The sequence below is a fragment of the Coregonus lavaretus genome (assembly GCF_964263955.1).
Source record: "Coregonus lavaretus genome assembly, contig: HAP1_SCAFFOLD_1610, whole genome shotgun sequence".
NCBI lineage: Eukaryota > Metazoa > Chordata > Actinopteri > Salmoniformes > Salmonidae > Coregonus > Coregonus lavaretus.
The window spans coordinates 50752-66963 of NW_028156968.1; the positions used below are offsets into that span (position 1 = coordinate 50752).

The 16212-nt window shown below is 47.6% G+C and overlaps 1 protein-coding gene across 1 annotated transcript in view; it reads right to left on the minus strand.

Annotated features, from left to right (window-relative positions):
- The window catches only part of LOC311125982 (condensin complex subunit 3-like), a 52488-nt gene that overhangs the window by 11029 nt on the left and 25247 nt on the right, over window positions 1-16212 (minus strand). The window contains 4 exon segments of the mRNA XM_084200005.1: window positions 469-705; window positions 2360-2479; window positions 8822-8932; window positions 9760-9954. Of these exon segments, the coding sequence (XP_084056131.1) occupies window positions 469-705; window positions 2360-2479; window positions 8822-8932; window positions 9760-9954 (663 nt within the window).

Genomic DNA, 16212 nt, shown 5'->3' on the forward strand with positions numbered 1-16212 from the left:
CACACACACACTCATAAACACACACACACACACTCATAAACACACACACACACACACTCATAAACACACACACACACACACACTCATAAACACACACACACACTCATAAACACACACACACACACACTCATAAACACACACACACACACACTCATAAATACACACACACACTCATAAACACAAACACACACTCATACACACTCACACACACACTCATAAACACACACACACACACACACACACACACACACACACACTCATAAACACAAACACACACACACACTCATAAACACACACACTCATAAACACACACACACACACACTCATAAACACACACACACACACACTCATAAACACACACACAAACTCATAAATACACACACAAACTCGTAAATACACACACATACAAATTACACACACGAGTGTGTCTTCCTAACACAATTGTCCAACACTTTCTCTCAAACACACCTCGCTGTCCAGGAAGTCAGACAGCATCATCAGGATGGACTGAGCGGTGCTGCTCCCCTCCTCCGGCTCCTCCCCCTTCTCCTGGTCTTCCTGGTTGGCGGGCGAATGGGAGGGCTGTGCTGTCTGGGGGGCGGAGCTGGGGCGTTCAGCCAGCAGTGTGAAGCCGTAGAGCAACAGCAGGTCGATGACTGACCTCAGAGCACTGATACGGATCTTAGTCTCATCTAGCTGGGCTATCTACAGAGACAGAGACAGCAGGTGGATGACTGACCTCAGAGCAGTGATACGGATCTTAGTCTCATCTAGCTGGGCTATCTACAGAGACAGAGACAGCAGGTCGATGACTGACCTCAGAGCAGTGATACGGATCTTAGTCTCATCTAGCTGGGCTATCTACAGAGACAGCAGGTCGATGACTGACCTCAGAGCAGTGATACGGATCTTAGTCTCATCTAGCTGGGCTATCTACAGAGACAGAGACAGCAGGTCGATGACTGACCTCAGAGCAGTGATACGGATCTTAGTCTCATCTAGCTGGGCTATCTACAGAGACAGAGACAGCAGGTGGATGACTGACCTCAGAGCAGTGATACGGATCTTAGTCTCATCTAGCTGGGCTATCTACAGAGACAGCAGGTCGATGACTGACCTCAGAGCAGTGATACAGATCTTAGTCTCATCTAGCTGGGCTATCTACAGAGACAGAGACAGCAGGTCGATGACTGACCTCAGAGCAGTGATACGGATCTTAGTCTCATCTAGCTGGGCTATCTACAGAGACAGCAGGTCGATGACTGACCTCAGAGCACTGATACGGATCTTAGTCTCATCTAGCTGAGCTATCTACAAAGACAGAGACAGCAGGTGGATGACTGACCTCAGAGCAGTGATACGGATCTTAGTCTCATCTAGCTGGGCTATCTACAGAGACAGAGACAGCAGGTCGATGACTGACCCCAGAGCAGTGATACGGATCTTAGTCTCATCTAGCTGGGCTATCTACAGAGACAGAGACAGCAGGTGGATGACTGACCTCAGAGCAGTGATACGGATCTTAGTCTCATCTAGCTGGGCTATCTACAGAGACAGCAGGTGGATGACTGACCTCAGAGCAGTGATACGGATCTTAGTCTCATCTAGCTGGGCTATCTACAGAGACAGCAGGTCGATGACTGACCTCAGAGCAGTGATACGGATCTTAGTCTCATCTAGCTGGGCTATCTACAGAGACAGCAGGTGGATGACTGACCTCAGAGCAGTGATACGGATCTTAGTCTCATCTAGCTGGGCTATCTACAGAGACAGAGACAGCAGGTCGATGACTGACCTCAGAGCAGTGATACGGATCTTAGTCTCATCTAGCTGGGCTATCTACAGACAGAGACAGCAGGTGGATGACTGACCCCAGAGCAGTGATACGGATCTTAGTCTCATCTAGCTGGGCTATCTACAGAGACAGAGACAGCAGGTCGATGACTGACCTCAGAGCAGTGATACGGATCTTAGTCTCATCTAGCTGGGCTATCTACAGACAGAGACAGCAGGTGGATGACTGACCCCAGAGCAGTGATACGGATCTTAGTCTCATCTAGCTGGGCTATCTACAGAGACAGCAGGTGGATGACTGACCCCAGAGCAGTGATACGGATCTTAGTCTCATCTAGCTGGGCTATCTACAGACAGAGACAGCAGGTGGATGACTGACCTCAGAGCAGTGATACGGATCTTAGTCTCATCTAGCTGGGCTATCTACAGAGACAGAAGGTCGATGACTGACCTCAGAGCAGTGATACGGATCTTAGTCTCATCTAGCTGGGCTATCTACAGAGACAGAGACAGCAGGTGGATGACTGACCCCAGAGCAGTGATACGGATGTTATTATGGTGGTACCTGCAGCAGCAGCACCAGATGTGTGTTGACCAGGTCTTTGCTGTGCAGAGCGCAGGTCCCCAGACACACTACTGCCATGTTCCTCACCGCTGGCTGGGCGTTGGATATACTGGGCAGGATCTGACAGGTGACGAGAGAGAGAGAGAGACACAGAGAGAGAGAGAGAGAGAGACAGAGACAGAGACACAGACAGAGAGAGACACAGACAGAGAGAGAGACACAGACAGACAGAGAGAGAGAGACAGAGAGAGAGAGAGAGACAGAGAGAGACAGAGCGAGAGAGCGAGAGAGCGCGAGAGAGAGAGAGAGAGAGAGAGAGAGAGAGAGAGAGAGAGAGAGAGACAGAGAGACAGAGCGAGAGAGCGAGAGAGCGCGAGAGAGAGAGAGCGCGAGAGAGAGAGAGAGAGAGAGAGAGAGAGACAGAGAGAGAGACAGAGAGAGAGACAGAGAGAGAGAGAGAGAGAGAGAGAGAGAGAGAGAGAGAGAGAGAGAGAGAGAGGGGCAGAGTTTACATCAGCAGTTATTATGTGAGTATCATTTAGAAGACAGAGAAACAAGCTGAATATAACATCCATATACAATCACATCTGAATCTTTAAAAACACAACACATTCACAATAACAGACCATGTGGAATGTGGAACTGGAATTTGGTTTTACTTTCTGATTTGACCATAAACCCTGGTAGTCACATCATTTATATGAAGGTTATTGAACCCCAGTCCTAGAGGTCAGCAGTACTGCTGGTTGTCATCCTCCACTCCGGGCCGTTTCCCCAGAGTACAGCCCTCAGTTAAACTGTTAAGAAAATGTCTTGACATTTCCTGAGGTATTAGATGGTTAGAAGGAGACAAGAGAACATCATGACCGGAGAGGAGAGGATAACTGACATGGTGGGTCCTATACGTTAGGTTAGACAGTATAGTACCATAGAGGATAACTGACATGGTGGGTCCTATACGTTAGGTTAGACAGTATAGTACCATAGAGGATAACTGACATGGTGGGTCCTATACGTTAGGTTAGACAGTATGGTACCATAGAGGATAACTGACATGGTGGGTCCTATACGTTAGGTTAGACAGTATAGTACCATAGAGGATAACTGACATGGTGGGTCCTATACGTTAGGTTAGACAGTATAGTACCATAGAGGATAACTGACATGGTGGGTCCTATACGTTAGGTTAGACAGTATAGTACCATAGAGGAGAGGATAACTGACACGGTGGGTCCTATACGTTAGGTTAGACAGTATAGTACCATAGAGGATAACTGACATGGTGGGTCCTATACGTTAGGTTAGACAGTATAGTACCATAGAGGATAACTGACATGGTGGGTCCTATACGTTAGGTTAGACAGTATAGTACCATAGAGGATAACTGACATGGTGGGTCCTATACGTTAGGTTAGACAGTATAGTACCATAGAGGATAACTGACATGGTGGGTCCTATACGTTAGGTTAGACAGTATAGTACCATAGAGGATAACTGACATGGTGGGTCCTATACGTTAGGTTAGACAGTATAGTACCATAGAGGATAACTGACATGGTGGGTCCTATACGTTAGGTTAGACAGTATAGTACCATAGAGGATAACTGACATGGTGGGTCCTATACGTTAGGTTAGACAGTATAGTACCATAGAGGATAACTGACATGGTGGGTCCTATACGTTAGGTTAGACAGTAAAGTACCATAGAGGATAACTGACATGGTGGGTCCTATACGTTAGGTTAGACAGTATAGTACCATAGAGGATAACTGACATGGTGGGTCCTATACGTTAGGTTAGACAGTATAGTACCATAGAGGATAACTGACATGGTGGGTCCTATACGTTAGGTTAGACAGTATAGTACCATAGAGGAGAGGATAACTGACATGGTGGGTCCTATACGTTAGGTTAGACAGTATAGTACCATAGAGGATAACTGACATGGTGGGTCCTATACGTTAGGTTAGACAGTATAGTACCATAGAGGATAACTGACATGGTGGGTCCTATACGTTAGGTTAGACAGTATAGTACCAGAGAGGATAACTGACATGGTGGGTCCTATACGTTAGGTTAGACAGTATAGTACCATAGAGGATAACTGACATGGTGGGTCCTATACGTTAGGTTAGACAGTATAGTACCATAGAGGAGAGGATAACTGACATGGTGGGTCCTATACGTTAGGTTAGACAGTATAGTACCATAGAGGATAACTGACATGGTGGGTCCGATACGTTAGGTTAGACAGTATAGTACCATAGAGGATAACTGACATGGTGGGTCCTATACGTTAGGTTAGACAGTATAGTACCATAGAGGATAACTGACATGGTGGGTCCTATACGTTAGGTTAGACAGTATAGTACCATAGAGGATAACTGACATGGTGGGTCCTATACGTTAGGTTAGACAGTATAGTACCATAGAGGATAACTGACATGGTGGGTCCTATACGTTAGGTTAGACAGTATAGTACCATAGAGGATAACTGACATGGTGGGTCCTATACGTTAGGTTAGACAGTATAGTACCATAGAGGATAACTGACATGGTGGGTCCTATACGTTAGGTTAGACAGTATAGTACCATAGAGGATAACTGACATGGTGGGTCCTATACGTTAGGTTAGACAGTATAGTACCATAGAGGATAACTGACATGGTGGGTCCTATACGTTAGGTTAGACAGTATAGTACCATAGAGGATAACTGACATGGTGGGTCCTATACGTTAGGTTAGACAGTATAGTACCATAGAGGATAACTGACATGGTGGGTCCTATACGTTAGGTTAGACAGTATAGTACCATAGAGGATAACTGACATGGTGGGTCCTATACGTTAGGTTAGACAGTATAGTACCATAGAGGATAACTGACATGGTGGGTCCTATACGTTAGGTTAGACAGTATAGTACCATAGAGGATAACTGACATGGTGGGTCCTATACGTTAGGTTAGACAGTATAGTACCATAGAGGAGAGGATAACTGACATGGTGGGTCCTATACGTTAGGTTAGACAGTATAGTACCATAGAGGATAACTGACATGGTGGGTCCTATACGTTAGGTTAGACAGTATAGTACCATAGAGGATAACTGACATGGTGGGTCCTATACGTTAGGTTAGACAGTATAGTACCATAGAGGATAACTGACATGGTGGGTCCTATACGTTAGGTTAGACAGTATAGTACCATAGAGGATAACTGACATGGTGGGTCCTATACGTTAGGTTAGACAGTATAGTACCATAGAGGAGAGGATAACTGACATGGTGGGTCCTATACGTTAGGTTAGACAGTATAGTACCATAGAGGAGAGGATAACTGACATGGTGGGTCCTATACGTTAGGTTAGACAGTATAGTACCATAGAGGATAACTGACATGGTGGGTCCTATACGTTAGGTTAGACAGTATAGTACCATAGAGGATTACTGACATGGTGGGTCCTATACGTTAGGTTAGACAGTATAGTACCATAGAGGAGAGGATAACTGACATGGTGGGTCCTATACGTTAGGTTAGACAGTATAGTACCATAGAGGATAACTGACATGGTGGGTCCTATACGTTAGGTTAGACAGTATAGTACCATAGAGGAGAGGATAACTGACATGGTGGGTCCTATACGTTAGGTTAGACAGTATAGTACCATAGAGGATAACTGACATGGTGGGTCCTATACGTTAGGTTAGACAGTATAGTACCATAGAGGATAACTGACATGGTGGGTCCTATACGTTAGGTTAGACAGTATAGTACCATAGAGGATAACTGACATGGTGGGTCCTATACGTTAGGTTAGACAGTATAGTACCATAGAGGATAACTGACACGGTGGGTCCTATACGTTAGGTTAGACAGTATAGTACCATAGAGGAGAGGATAACTGACATGGTGGGTCCGATACGTTAGGTTAGACAGTATAGTACCATAGAGGATAACTGACATGGTGGGTCCTATACGTTAGGTTAGACAGTATAGTACCATAGAGGATAACTGACATGGTGGGTCCTATACGTTAGGTTAGACAGTATAGTACCATAGAGGATAACTGACATGGTGGGTCCTATACGTTAGGTTAGACAGTATAGTACCATAGAGGAGAGGATAACTGACATGGTGGGTCCGATACGTTAGGTTAGACAGTATAGTACCATAGAGGATAACTGACATGGTGGGTCCTATACGTTAGGTTAGACAGTATAGTACCATAGAGGATAACTGACATGGTGGGTCCTATACGTTAGGTTAGACAGTATAGTACCATAGAGGATAACTGACATGGTGGGTCCTATACGTTAGGTTAGACAGTATAGTACCATAGAGGAGAGGATAACTGACATGGTGGGTCCTATACGTTAGGTTAGACAGTATAGTACCATAGAGGGATAACTGACATGGTGGGTCCTATACGTTAGGTTAGACAGTATAGTACCATAGAGGATAACTGACATGGTGGGTCCTATACGTTAGGTTAGACAGTATAGTACCATAGAGGATAACTGACATGGTGGGTCCCTATACGTTAGGTTAGACCAGTATAGTACCATAGAGGGAGAGGAAACTGACATGGTGGGTCCGATACGTTAGGTTAGACAGTATAGTACCATAGAGGATAACTGACATGGTGGGTCCTATACGTTAGGTTAGACAGTATAGTACCATAGAGGATAACTGACATGGTGGGTCCTATACGTTAGGTTAGACAGTATAGTACCATAGAGGATAACTGACATGGTGGGTCCTATACGTTAGGTTAGACAGTATAGTACCATAGAGAGAGGATAACTGACATGGTGGGTCCTATACGTTAGGTTAGACAGTATAGTACCATAGAGGATAACTGACATGGTGGGTCCTATACGTTAGGTTAGACAGTATAGTACCATAGAGGATAACTGACATGGTGGGTCCTATACGTTAGGTTAGACAGTATAGTACCATAGAGGAGAGGATAACTGACATGGTGGGTCCTATACGTTAGGTTAAACAGTATAGTACCATAGAGGATAACTGACATGGTGGGTCCATATACGTTAGGTTAGACAGTATAGTACCCATAGAGGATAACTGACATGGTGGGTCCTATACGTTAGGTTAGACAGTATAGTACCATAGAGGATAACTGACATGGTGGGTCCTATACGTTAGGTTAGACAGTATAGTACCATAGAGGATAACTGACATGGTGGGTCCTATACGTTAGGTTAGACAGTATAGTACCATAGAGGATAACTGACATGGTGGGTCCTATACGTTAGGTTAGACAGTATAGTACCATAGAGGATAACTGACATGGTGGGTCCTATACGTTAGGTTAGACAGTATAGTACCATAGAGGATAACTGACATGGTGGGTCCTATACGTTAGGTTAGACAGTATAGTACCATAGAGGATAACTGACATGGTGGGTCCTATACGTTAGGTTAGACAGTATAGTACCATAGAGGAGAGATAACTGACATGGTGGGTCCTATACGTTAGGTTAGACAGTATAGTACCATAGAGGATAACTGACATGGTGGGTCCTATACGTTAGGTTAGACAGTATAGTACCATAGAGGATAACTGACATGGTGGGTCCTATACGTTAGGTTAGACAGTATAGTACCATAGAGGAGAGGATAACTGACACGGTGGGTCCTATACGTTAGGTTAGACAGTATAGTACCATAGAGGAGAGGATAACTGACACTGGTGGGTCCTATACGTTAGGTTAGACAGTATAGTACCATAGAGGGATAACTGACATGGTGGGTCCTATACGTTAGGTTAGACAGTATAGTACCATAGAGGATAACTGACATGGTGGGTCCTATACGTTAGGTTAGACAGTATAGTACCATAGAGGATAACTGACATGGTGGGTCCTATACGTTAGGTTAGACAGTATAGTACCATAGAGGATAACTGACATGGTGGGTCCTATACGTTAGGTTAGACAGTATAGTACCATAGAGGATAACTGACATGGTGGGTCCTATACGTTAGGTTAGACAGTATAGTACCATAGAGGATAACTGACATGGTGGGTCCTATACGTTAGGTTAGACAGTATAGTACCATAGAGGATAACTGACATGGTGGGTCCTATACGTTAGGTTAGACAGTATAGTACCATAGAGGATAACTGACATGGTGGGTCCTATACGTTAGGTTAGACAGTATAGTACCATAGAGGATAACTGACATGGTGGGTCCTATACGTTAGGTTAGACAGTATAGTACCATAGAGGATAACTGACATGGTGGGTCCTATACGTTAGGTTAGACAGTATAGTACCATAGAGGATAACTGACATGGTGGGTCCTATACGTTAGGTTAGACAGTATAGTACCATAGAGGATAACTGACATGGTGGGTCCTATACGTTAGGTTAGACAGTATAGTACCATAGAGGATAACTGACATGGTGGGTCCTATACGTTAGGTTAGACAGTATGGTACCAGAGAGGAGAGGAGAGCTGACACGGTGGGTCCGATCCTGGTCTTGATGTTCATCTGTTTCAGCAGCTCAACACACATGGTCAGACAGCGCAGGAGGGTCTCTGGGTCCGTCTGACAGGAAGAACAACACAGCATTTACAAATGGAGACAAGAACCCAGGGTGTGTGTGTGCCTTCTCTGTGCATGTCTGTCTCCCTGTCGTCCTGGTGTGTGTCGGTGGTGTGTGTGTGTGTGTGTCGGTGGTGTGTGTGTGTGTGTGTGTGTGTGGTGTGTGTGTGTGTGTGTGTGGTGTGTGTGTACCTTCTCCATGCGTGTGTCTGTCTCCCTGTCGTCCTGTTGTGTGTGTGTGTGTGTGTGTGTGTGTGTGTCGGTGGTGTGTGTGTGTGTGTGTGTGTGTGGTGTGTGTGTGTGTGTGTGTGTGTGTGTGTGGTGTGTGTGTACCTTCTCCATGCGTGTGTCTGTCTCCCTGTCGTCCTGTTGTGTGTGTGTCGGTGGTGTGTGTGTGTGTGTGTGTGTCGGTGGTGTGTGTCTGTGCTGTGTTTCTGTGGTGTGTGTGTGTGTGTGTCTGTGCTGTGTGTCGGTGGTGTGTGTGTGTGTGTGTGTGTGTGTGTGTGTACCTTCTCCATGCGTGTGTCTGTCTCCCTGTCGTCCTGCTGTGTGTCTGTGGTGTGTGTGTGTCGGTGGTGTGTGTGTCTGTACCTTCTCCATGCGTGTGTCTGTCTCCTTGTCGTCCTGCTGTTTGTCTGTGGTGTGTGTGTGTGTGTGTGTGTGTGTGTGTGTGTGTGTGTACCTTCTCCATGCCTGTGTCTGTCTCCTTGTCATCCTGCTGTGTGTCTGTGGTGTGTGTGTGTGTGTGTGTGTGTACCTTCTCCATGCGTGTGTCTGTCTCCTTGTCGTCCTGTTGTGTGTCTGTGGTGTGTGTGTGTGTGTATGTATACCTTCTCCATGCGTGTGTCTGTCTCCTTGTCGTCCTGCTGTGTGTCTGTGGTCTCCTCCTGCAGGATGTTGTTCCTCAGAATCTCCAGGTCAGTTATAGAATCCTTCAGCTCTGCTGCTCTACTGAACTCCTGGTTACTGATACACTCCTCCAACGCCTGTTTAGCCTCTAGGATGCTAACCTTCACCTCCGCTAGCTGGAAGGAGAGAGGAGAGAGAGAGAGGTTACTGATACACTCCTCCAACGCCTGTTTAGCCTCTAGGATGCTAACCTTCACCTCCGCTAGCTGGAAGGAGAGAGAGAGAGGTTACTGACCCACTCCTCTAACGCCTGTTTAGCCTCTAGGATGCTAACCTTCACCTCCGCTAGCTGGAAGGAGAGAGGAGAGAGAGAGAGAGGTTACTGACCCACTCCTCTAACGCCTGTTTAGCCTCTAGGATGCTAACCTTCACCTCCGCTAGCTGGAAGGAGAGAGGAGAGAGAGAGAGGTTACTGACCCACTCCTCTAACGCCTGTTTAGCCTCTAGGATGCTAACCTTCACCTCCGCTAGCTGGAAGGAGAGAGGAGACAGAGGTTACTGACCCACTCCTCTAACGCCTGTTTAGCCTCTAGGATGCTAACCTTCACCTCCGCTAGCTGGAGGAGAGAGGAGAGAGAGAGAGGTTACTGATCCACTCCTCTAACGCCTGTTTAGCCTCTAGGATGCTAACCTTCACCTCCGCTAGCTGGAAGGAGAGAGGAGACAGAGGTTACTGACCCACTCCTCTAACGCCTGTTTAGCCTCTAGGATGCTAACCTTCACCTCCGCTAGCTGGAGGAGAGAGGAGAGAGAGAGAGGTTACTGACCCACTCCTCTAACGCCTGTTTAGCCTCTAGGATGCTAACCTTCACCTCCGCTAGCTGGAAGGAGAGAGGAGACAGAGGTTACTGACCCACTCCTCTAACGCCTGTTTAGCCTCTAGGATGCTAACCTTCACCTCCGCTAGCTGGAGGAGAGAGGAGAGAGAGAGAGGTTACTGATCCACTCCTCTAACGCCTGTTTAGCCTCTAGGATGCTAACCTTCACCTCCGCTAGCTGGAAGGAGAGAGGAGACAGAGGTTACTGACCCACTCCTCTAACGCCTGTTTAGCCTCTAGGATGCTAACCTTCACCTCCGCTAGCTGGAAGGAGAGAGGAGAGAGAGAGAGGTTACTGATCCACTCCTCTAACGCCTGTTTAGCCTCTAGGATGCTAACCTTCACCTCCGCTAGCTGGAAGGAGAGAGGAGAGAGAGAGAGAGAGAGGTTACTGACCCACTCCTCTAACGCCTGTTTAGCCTCTAGGATGCTAACCTTCACCTCCGCTAGCTGGAAGGAGAGAGGAGAGAGAGAGAGGTTACTGATCCACTCCTCTAACGCCTGTTTAGCCTCTAGGATGCTAACCTTCACCTCCGCTAGCTGGAAGGAGAGAGGAGAGAGATGTTACTGATCCACTCCTCTAACGCCTGTTTAGCCTCTAGGATGCTAACCTTCACCTCCGCTAGCTGGAAGGAGAGAGGAGAGAGAGAGGTTACTGACCCACTCCTCTAACGCCTGTTTAGCCTCTAGGATGCTAACCTTCACCTCCGCTAGCTGGAAGGAGAGAGGAGAGAGAGAGGTTACTGACCCACTCCTCTAACACCTGTTTAGCCTCTAGGATGCTAACCTTCACCTCCGCTAGCTGGAAGGAGAGAGGAGAGAGAGAGAGAGAGGTTACTGACCCACTCCTCCAACGCCTGTTTAGCCTCTAGGATGCTAACCTTCACCTCCGCTAGCTGGAAGGAGAGAGGAGAGAGAGAGAGGTTACTGACCCACTCCTCTAACGCCTGTTTAGCCTCTAGGATGCTAACCTTCACCTCCGCTAGCTGGAAGGAGAGAGGAGAGAGGTTACTGATCCACTCCTCTAACGCCTGTTTAGCCTCTAGGATGCTAACCTTCACCTCCACTAGCTGGAAGGAGAGAGGAGAGAGAGAGGTTACTGATCCACTCCTCTAACACCTGTTTAGCCTCTAGGATGCTAACCTTCACCTCCGCTAGCTGGAAGGAGAGAGGAGAGAGAGAGAGAGGTTACTGATACACTCCTCTAACGCCTGTTTAGCCTCTAGGATGCTAACCTTCACCTCCGCTAGCTGGAAGGAGAGAGGAGAGAGAGAGAGGTTACTGATCCACTCCTCTAACGCCTGTTTAGCCTCTAGGATGCTAACCTTCACCTCCGCTAGCTGGAAGGAGAGAGAGAGAGAGGTTACTGATCCACTCCTCTAACGCCTGTTTAGCCTCTAGGATGCTAACCTTCACCTCCGCTAGCTGGAAGGAGAGAGAGAGGTTACTGACCCACTCCTCTAACGCCTGTTTAGCCTCTAGGATGCTAACCTTCACCTCCGCTAGCTGGAAGGAGAGAGGAGAGAGAGAGAGGTTACTGACCCACTCCTCTAACGCCTGTTTAGCCTCTAGGATGCTAACCTTCACCTCCGCTAGCTGGAAGGAGAGAGGAGAGAGATGTTACTGATCCACTCCTCTAACGCCTGTTTAGCCTCTAGGATGCTAACCTTCACCTCCACTAGCTGGAAGGAGAGAGGAGAGAGAGAGAGGTTACTGACCCACTCCTCTAACGCCTGTTTAGCCTCTAGGATGCTAACCTTCACCTCCGCTAGCTGGAAGGAGAGAGAGAGAGGTTACTGACCCACTCCTCTAACGCCTGTTTAGCCTCTAGGATGCTAACCTTCACCTCCACTAGCTGGAAGGAGAGAGGAGAGAGAGAGAGGTTACTGACCCACTCCTCTAACGCCTGTTTAGCCTCTAGGATGCTAACCTTCACCTCCGCTAGCTGGAAGGAGAGAGAGAGGTTACTGACCCACTCCTCTAACGCCTGTTTAGCCTCTAGGATGCTAACCTTCACCTCCGCTAGCTGGAAGGAGAGAGGAGAGAGAGAGAGGTTACTGATCCACTCCTCTAATGCCTGTTTAGCCTCTAGGATGCTAACCTTCACCTCCGCTAGCTGGAAGGAGAGAGGAGAGAGAGAGAGGTTACTGACCCACTCCTCTAACGCCTGTTTAGCCTCTAGGATGCTAACCTTCACCTCCGCTAGCTGGAAGGAGAGAGGAGAGAGATGTTACTGATCCACTCCTCTAACGCCTGTTTAGCCTCTAGGATGCTAACCTTCACCTCCACTAGCTGGAAGGAGAGAGGAGAGAGAGAGAGAGGTTACTGACCCACTCCTCTAACGCCTGTTTAGCCTCTAGGATGCTAACCTTCACCTCCGCTAGCTGGAAGGAGAGAGAGAGAGGTTACTGACCCACTCCTCTAACGCCTGTTTAGCCTCTAGGATGCTAACCTTCACCTCCACTAGCTGGAAGGAGAGAGGAGAGAGAGAGAGGTTACTGATCCACTCCTCTAACGCCTGTTTAGCCTCTAGGATGCTAACCTTCACCTCCGCTAGCTGGAAGGAGAGAGGAGAGAGATTACTGACCCACTCCTCTAACGCCTGTTTAGCCTCTAGGATGCTAACCTTCACCTCCGCTAGCTGGAAGGAGAGAGGAGAGAGAGAGAGAGGTTACTGACCCACTCCTCTAACGCCTGTTTAGCCTCTAGGATGCTAACCCTTCACCTCCGCTAGCTGGAAGGAGAGGAGAGAGAGAGGTTACTGACCCACTCCTCTAACGAAAGCATAATGGCGCTATTGGAGGGAATGACTTTTACGGGCTCCTGACCAGTTGTGCTATTTTGTGTGGGGTTTTTTTTGCGGGCGATCTTAACTTTTTTGTACGTAATCATTATCCTATGACCGAAAAGCGCTTCTGGACATCGGAACAGCGACCACTAACCTCCATCAATGAGTCGGAAGCTAAAATACATTTTTGATTATCGCGGACCAGGAAGGAGGAGACGACGCTATAGAGGCCGGCGTGCGGGTCACCTGACGAGACTACGTCTGAGACTGTATAAATCACCTCTACCCTCCGTTCTATTGGCCAACGTGCAATCACCGGAGAACTACCCTCCGTTCTATTGGCCAACGTGCAATCACTGGAGAACAAACAGGATGAGCTCCGTTAGAATAGTCTCCATCAACGGAACCTGAAGAACTGTAATATCACGCTGTGTTTCTCCAAGTCGTGGCTGAACAAGGACATGGTAAATATAAATCTAGCTGGTTTTCTATACACTGGTGTGTGATCTCTGATATCAAGGAAGTCTGGAGGTTCTGCTCTCCTGAGGTAGAGTATCTCATGATAAGCTGTAGACCAACACTATTTACCAAGAGAGTTTTCATCTATATTTTTCGTGGCTGGTGACTTTAAAGTAGGAAAACTGAAATCTGTTTTACCCAATTTCTACCAGCATATCACCTGTGCAACTAGAAGCGAAAAAAAACTCTAGATCACCTTTACTCCACACACAGAGACGCATACAAAGCTCTCGTCGCCCTCCATTTGGCAAATCTGACCATAACTCAGTTGGTAGAGCATGGCATTTGCAGCGCCAGGGTTGTGGGTTCGATTCCAGTATGAAAAAATAAATAATGTATGCACTCACTAACTGTAAGTCACTCTGGATAAGAGCGTCTGCTAAAATGACTAAAATGTAAGATGTATAACCCTATCCTCCTGATTCCTGCTTACAAGCAAAAACTAAAAAAACAGGAAGTAACAGTGATGCGCTCAATACGAAAGTGGTCAGATGAAGCGGATGCTAAGCTACAGGACTGAGGCACTAGCACAGACTGCAATATGTTCCGGGATTCGTCTGATAACATTCAGGAGTATTCCACATCAGTCCCCAGCTCCATTAGAGGCGACATCCGGACTGAGCTAAAAGCTCGAGCTGCAGGTTCAGTGAGCGTTGAGCTAAAAGCTCGAGCTGCAGGTTCAGTGAGCATTGAGCTAAAAACTAGAGCTGCGGGTTCAGTGAGCGTTGAGCTAAAAGCTCGAGCTGCAGGTTCAGTGAGCGTTGAGCTAAAAACTAGAGCTGCGGGTTCAGTGAGCGTTGAGCTAAAAGCTCGAGCTGCAGGTTCAGTGAGCGTTGAGCTAAAAACTAGAGCTGCAGGTTCAGTGAGCGTTGAGCTAAAAACTAGAGCTGCGGGTTCAGTGAGCGTTGAGCTAAAAGCTCGAGCTGCAGGTTCAGTGAGCGTTGAGCTAAAAGCTAGAGCTGCGGGTTCAGTGAGCGTTGAGCTAAAAGCTAGAGCTGCAGGTTCAGTGAGCGTTGAGCTAAAAGCTAGAGCTGCGGGTTCAGTGAGCGTTGAGCTAAAAGCTCGAGCTGCAGGTTCAGTGAGCGTTGAGCTAAAAGCTAGAGCTGCGGGTTCAGTGAGCGTTGAGCTAAAAGCTAGAGCTGCAGGTTCAGTGAGCGTTGAGCTAAAAGCTAGAGCTGCAGGTTCAGTGAGCGTTGAGCTAAAAGCTAGAGCTGCAGGTTCAGTGAGCGTTGAGCTAAAAGCTAGAGCTGCAGGTTCAGTGAGCGTTGAGCTAAAAGCTAGAGCTGCGGGTTCAGTGAGCGTTGAGCTAAAAGCTAGAGCTGCGGGTTCAGTGAGCGTTGAGCTAAAAGCTAGAGCTGCAGGTTCAGTGAGCGTTGAGCTAAAAGCTAGAGCTGCAGGTTCAGTGAGCGTTGAGCTAAAAGCTAGAGCTGCAGGTTCAGTGAGCGTTGAGCTAAAAGCTAGAGCTGCAGGTTCAGTGAGCGTTGAGCTAAAAGCTAGAGCTGCGGGTTCAGTGAGCGTTGAGCTAAAAGCTAGAGCTGCGGGTTCAGTGAGCGTTGAGCTAAAAGCTAGAGCTGCGGGTTCAGTGAGCGTTGAGCTAAAAGCTAGAGCTGCGGGTTCAGTGAGCGTTGAGCTAAAAGCTAGAGCTGCAGGTTCAGTGAGCGTTGAGCTAAAAGCTAGAGCTGCTGGTTCAGTGAGCGTTGAGCTAAAAGCTAGAGCTGCGGGTTCAGTGAGCGTTGAGCTAAAAGCTCGAGCTGCAGGTTCAGTGAGCGTTGAGCTAAAAGCTAGAGCTGCGGGTTCAGTGAGCGTTGAGCTAAAAGCTAGAGCTGCAGGTTCAGTGAGCGTTGAGCTAAAAGCTCGAGCTGCGGGTTCAGTGAGCGTTGAGCTAAAAGCTAGAGCTGCAGGTTCAGTGAGCGTTGAGCTAAAAGCTAGAGCTGCAGGTTCAGTGAGCGTTGAGCTAAAAGCTAGAGCTGCAGGTTCAGTGAGCGTTGAGCTAAAAGCTAGAGCTGCGGGTTCAGTGAGCGTTGAGCTAAAAGCTCGAGCTGCAGGTTCAGTGAGCGTTGAGCTAAAAGCTAGAGCTGCGGGTTCAGTGAGCGTTGAGCTAAAAGCTAGAGCTGCGGGTTCAGTGAGCGTTGAGCTAAAAGCTAGAGCTGCGGGTTCAGTGAGCGTTGAGCTAAAAGCTAGAGCTGCGGGTTCAGTGAGCGTTGAGCTAAAAGCTAGAGCTGCAGGTTCAGTGAGCGTTGAGCTAAAAG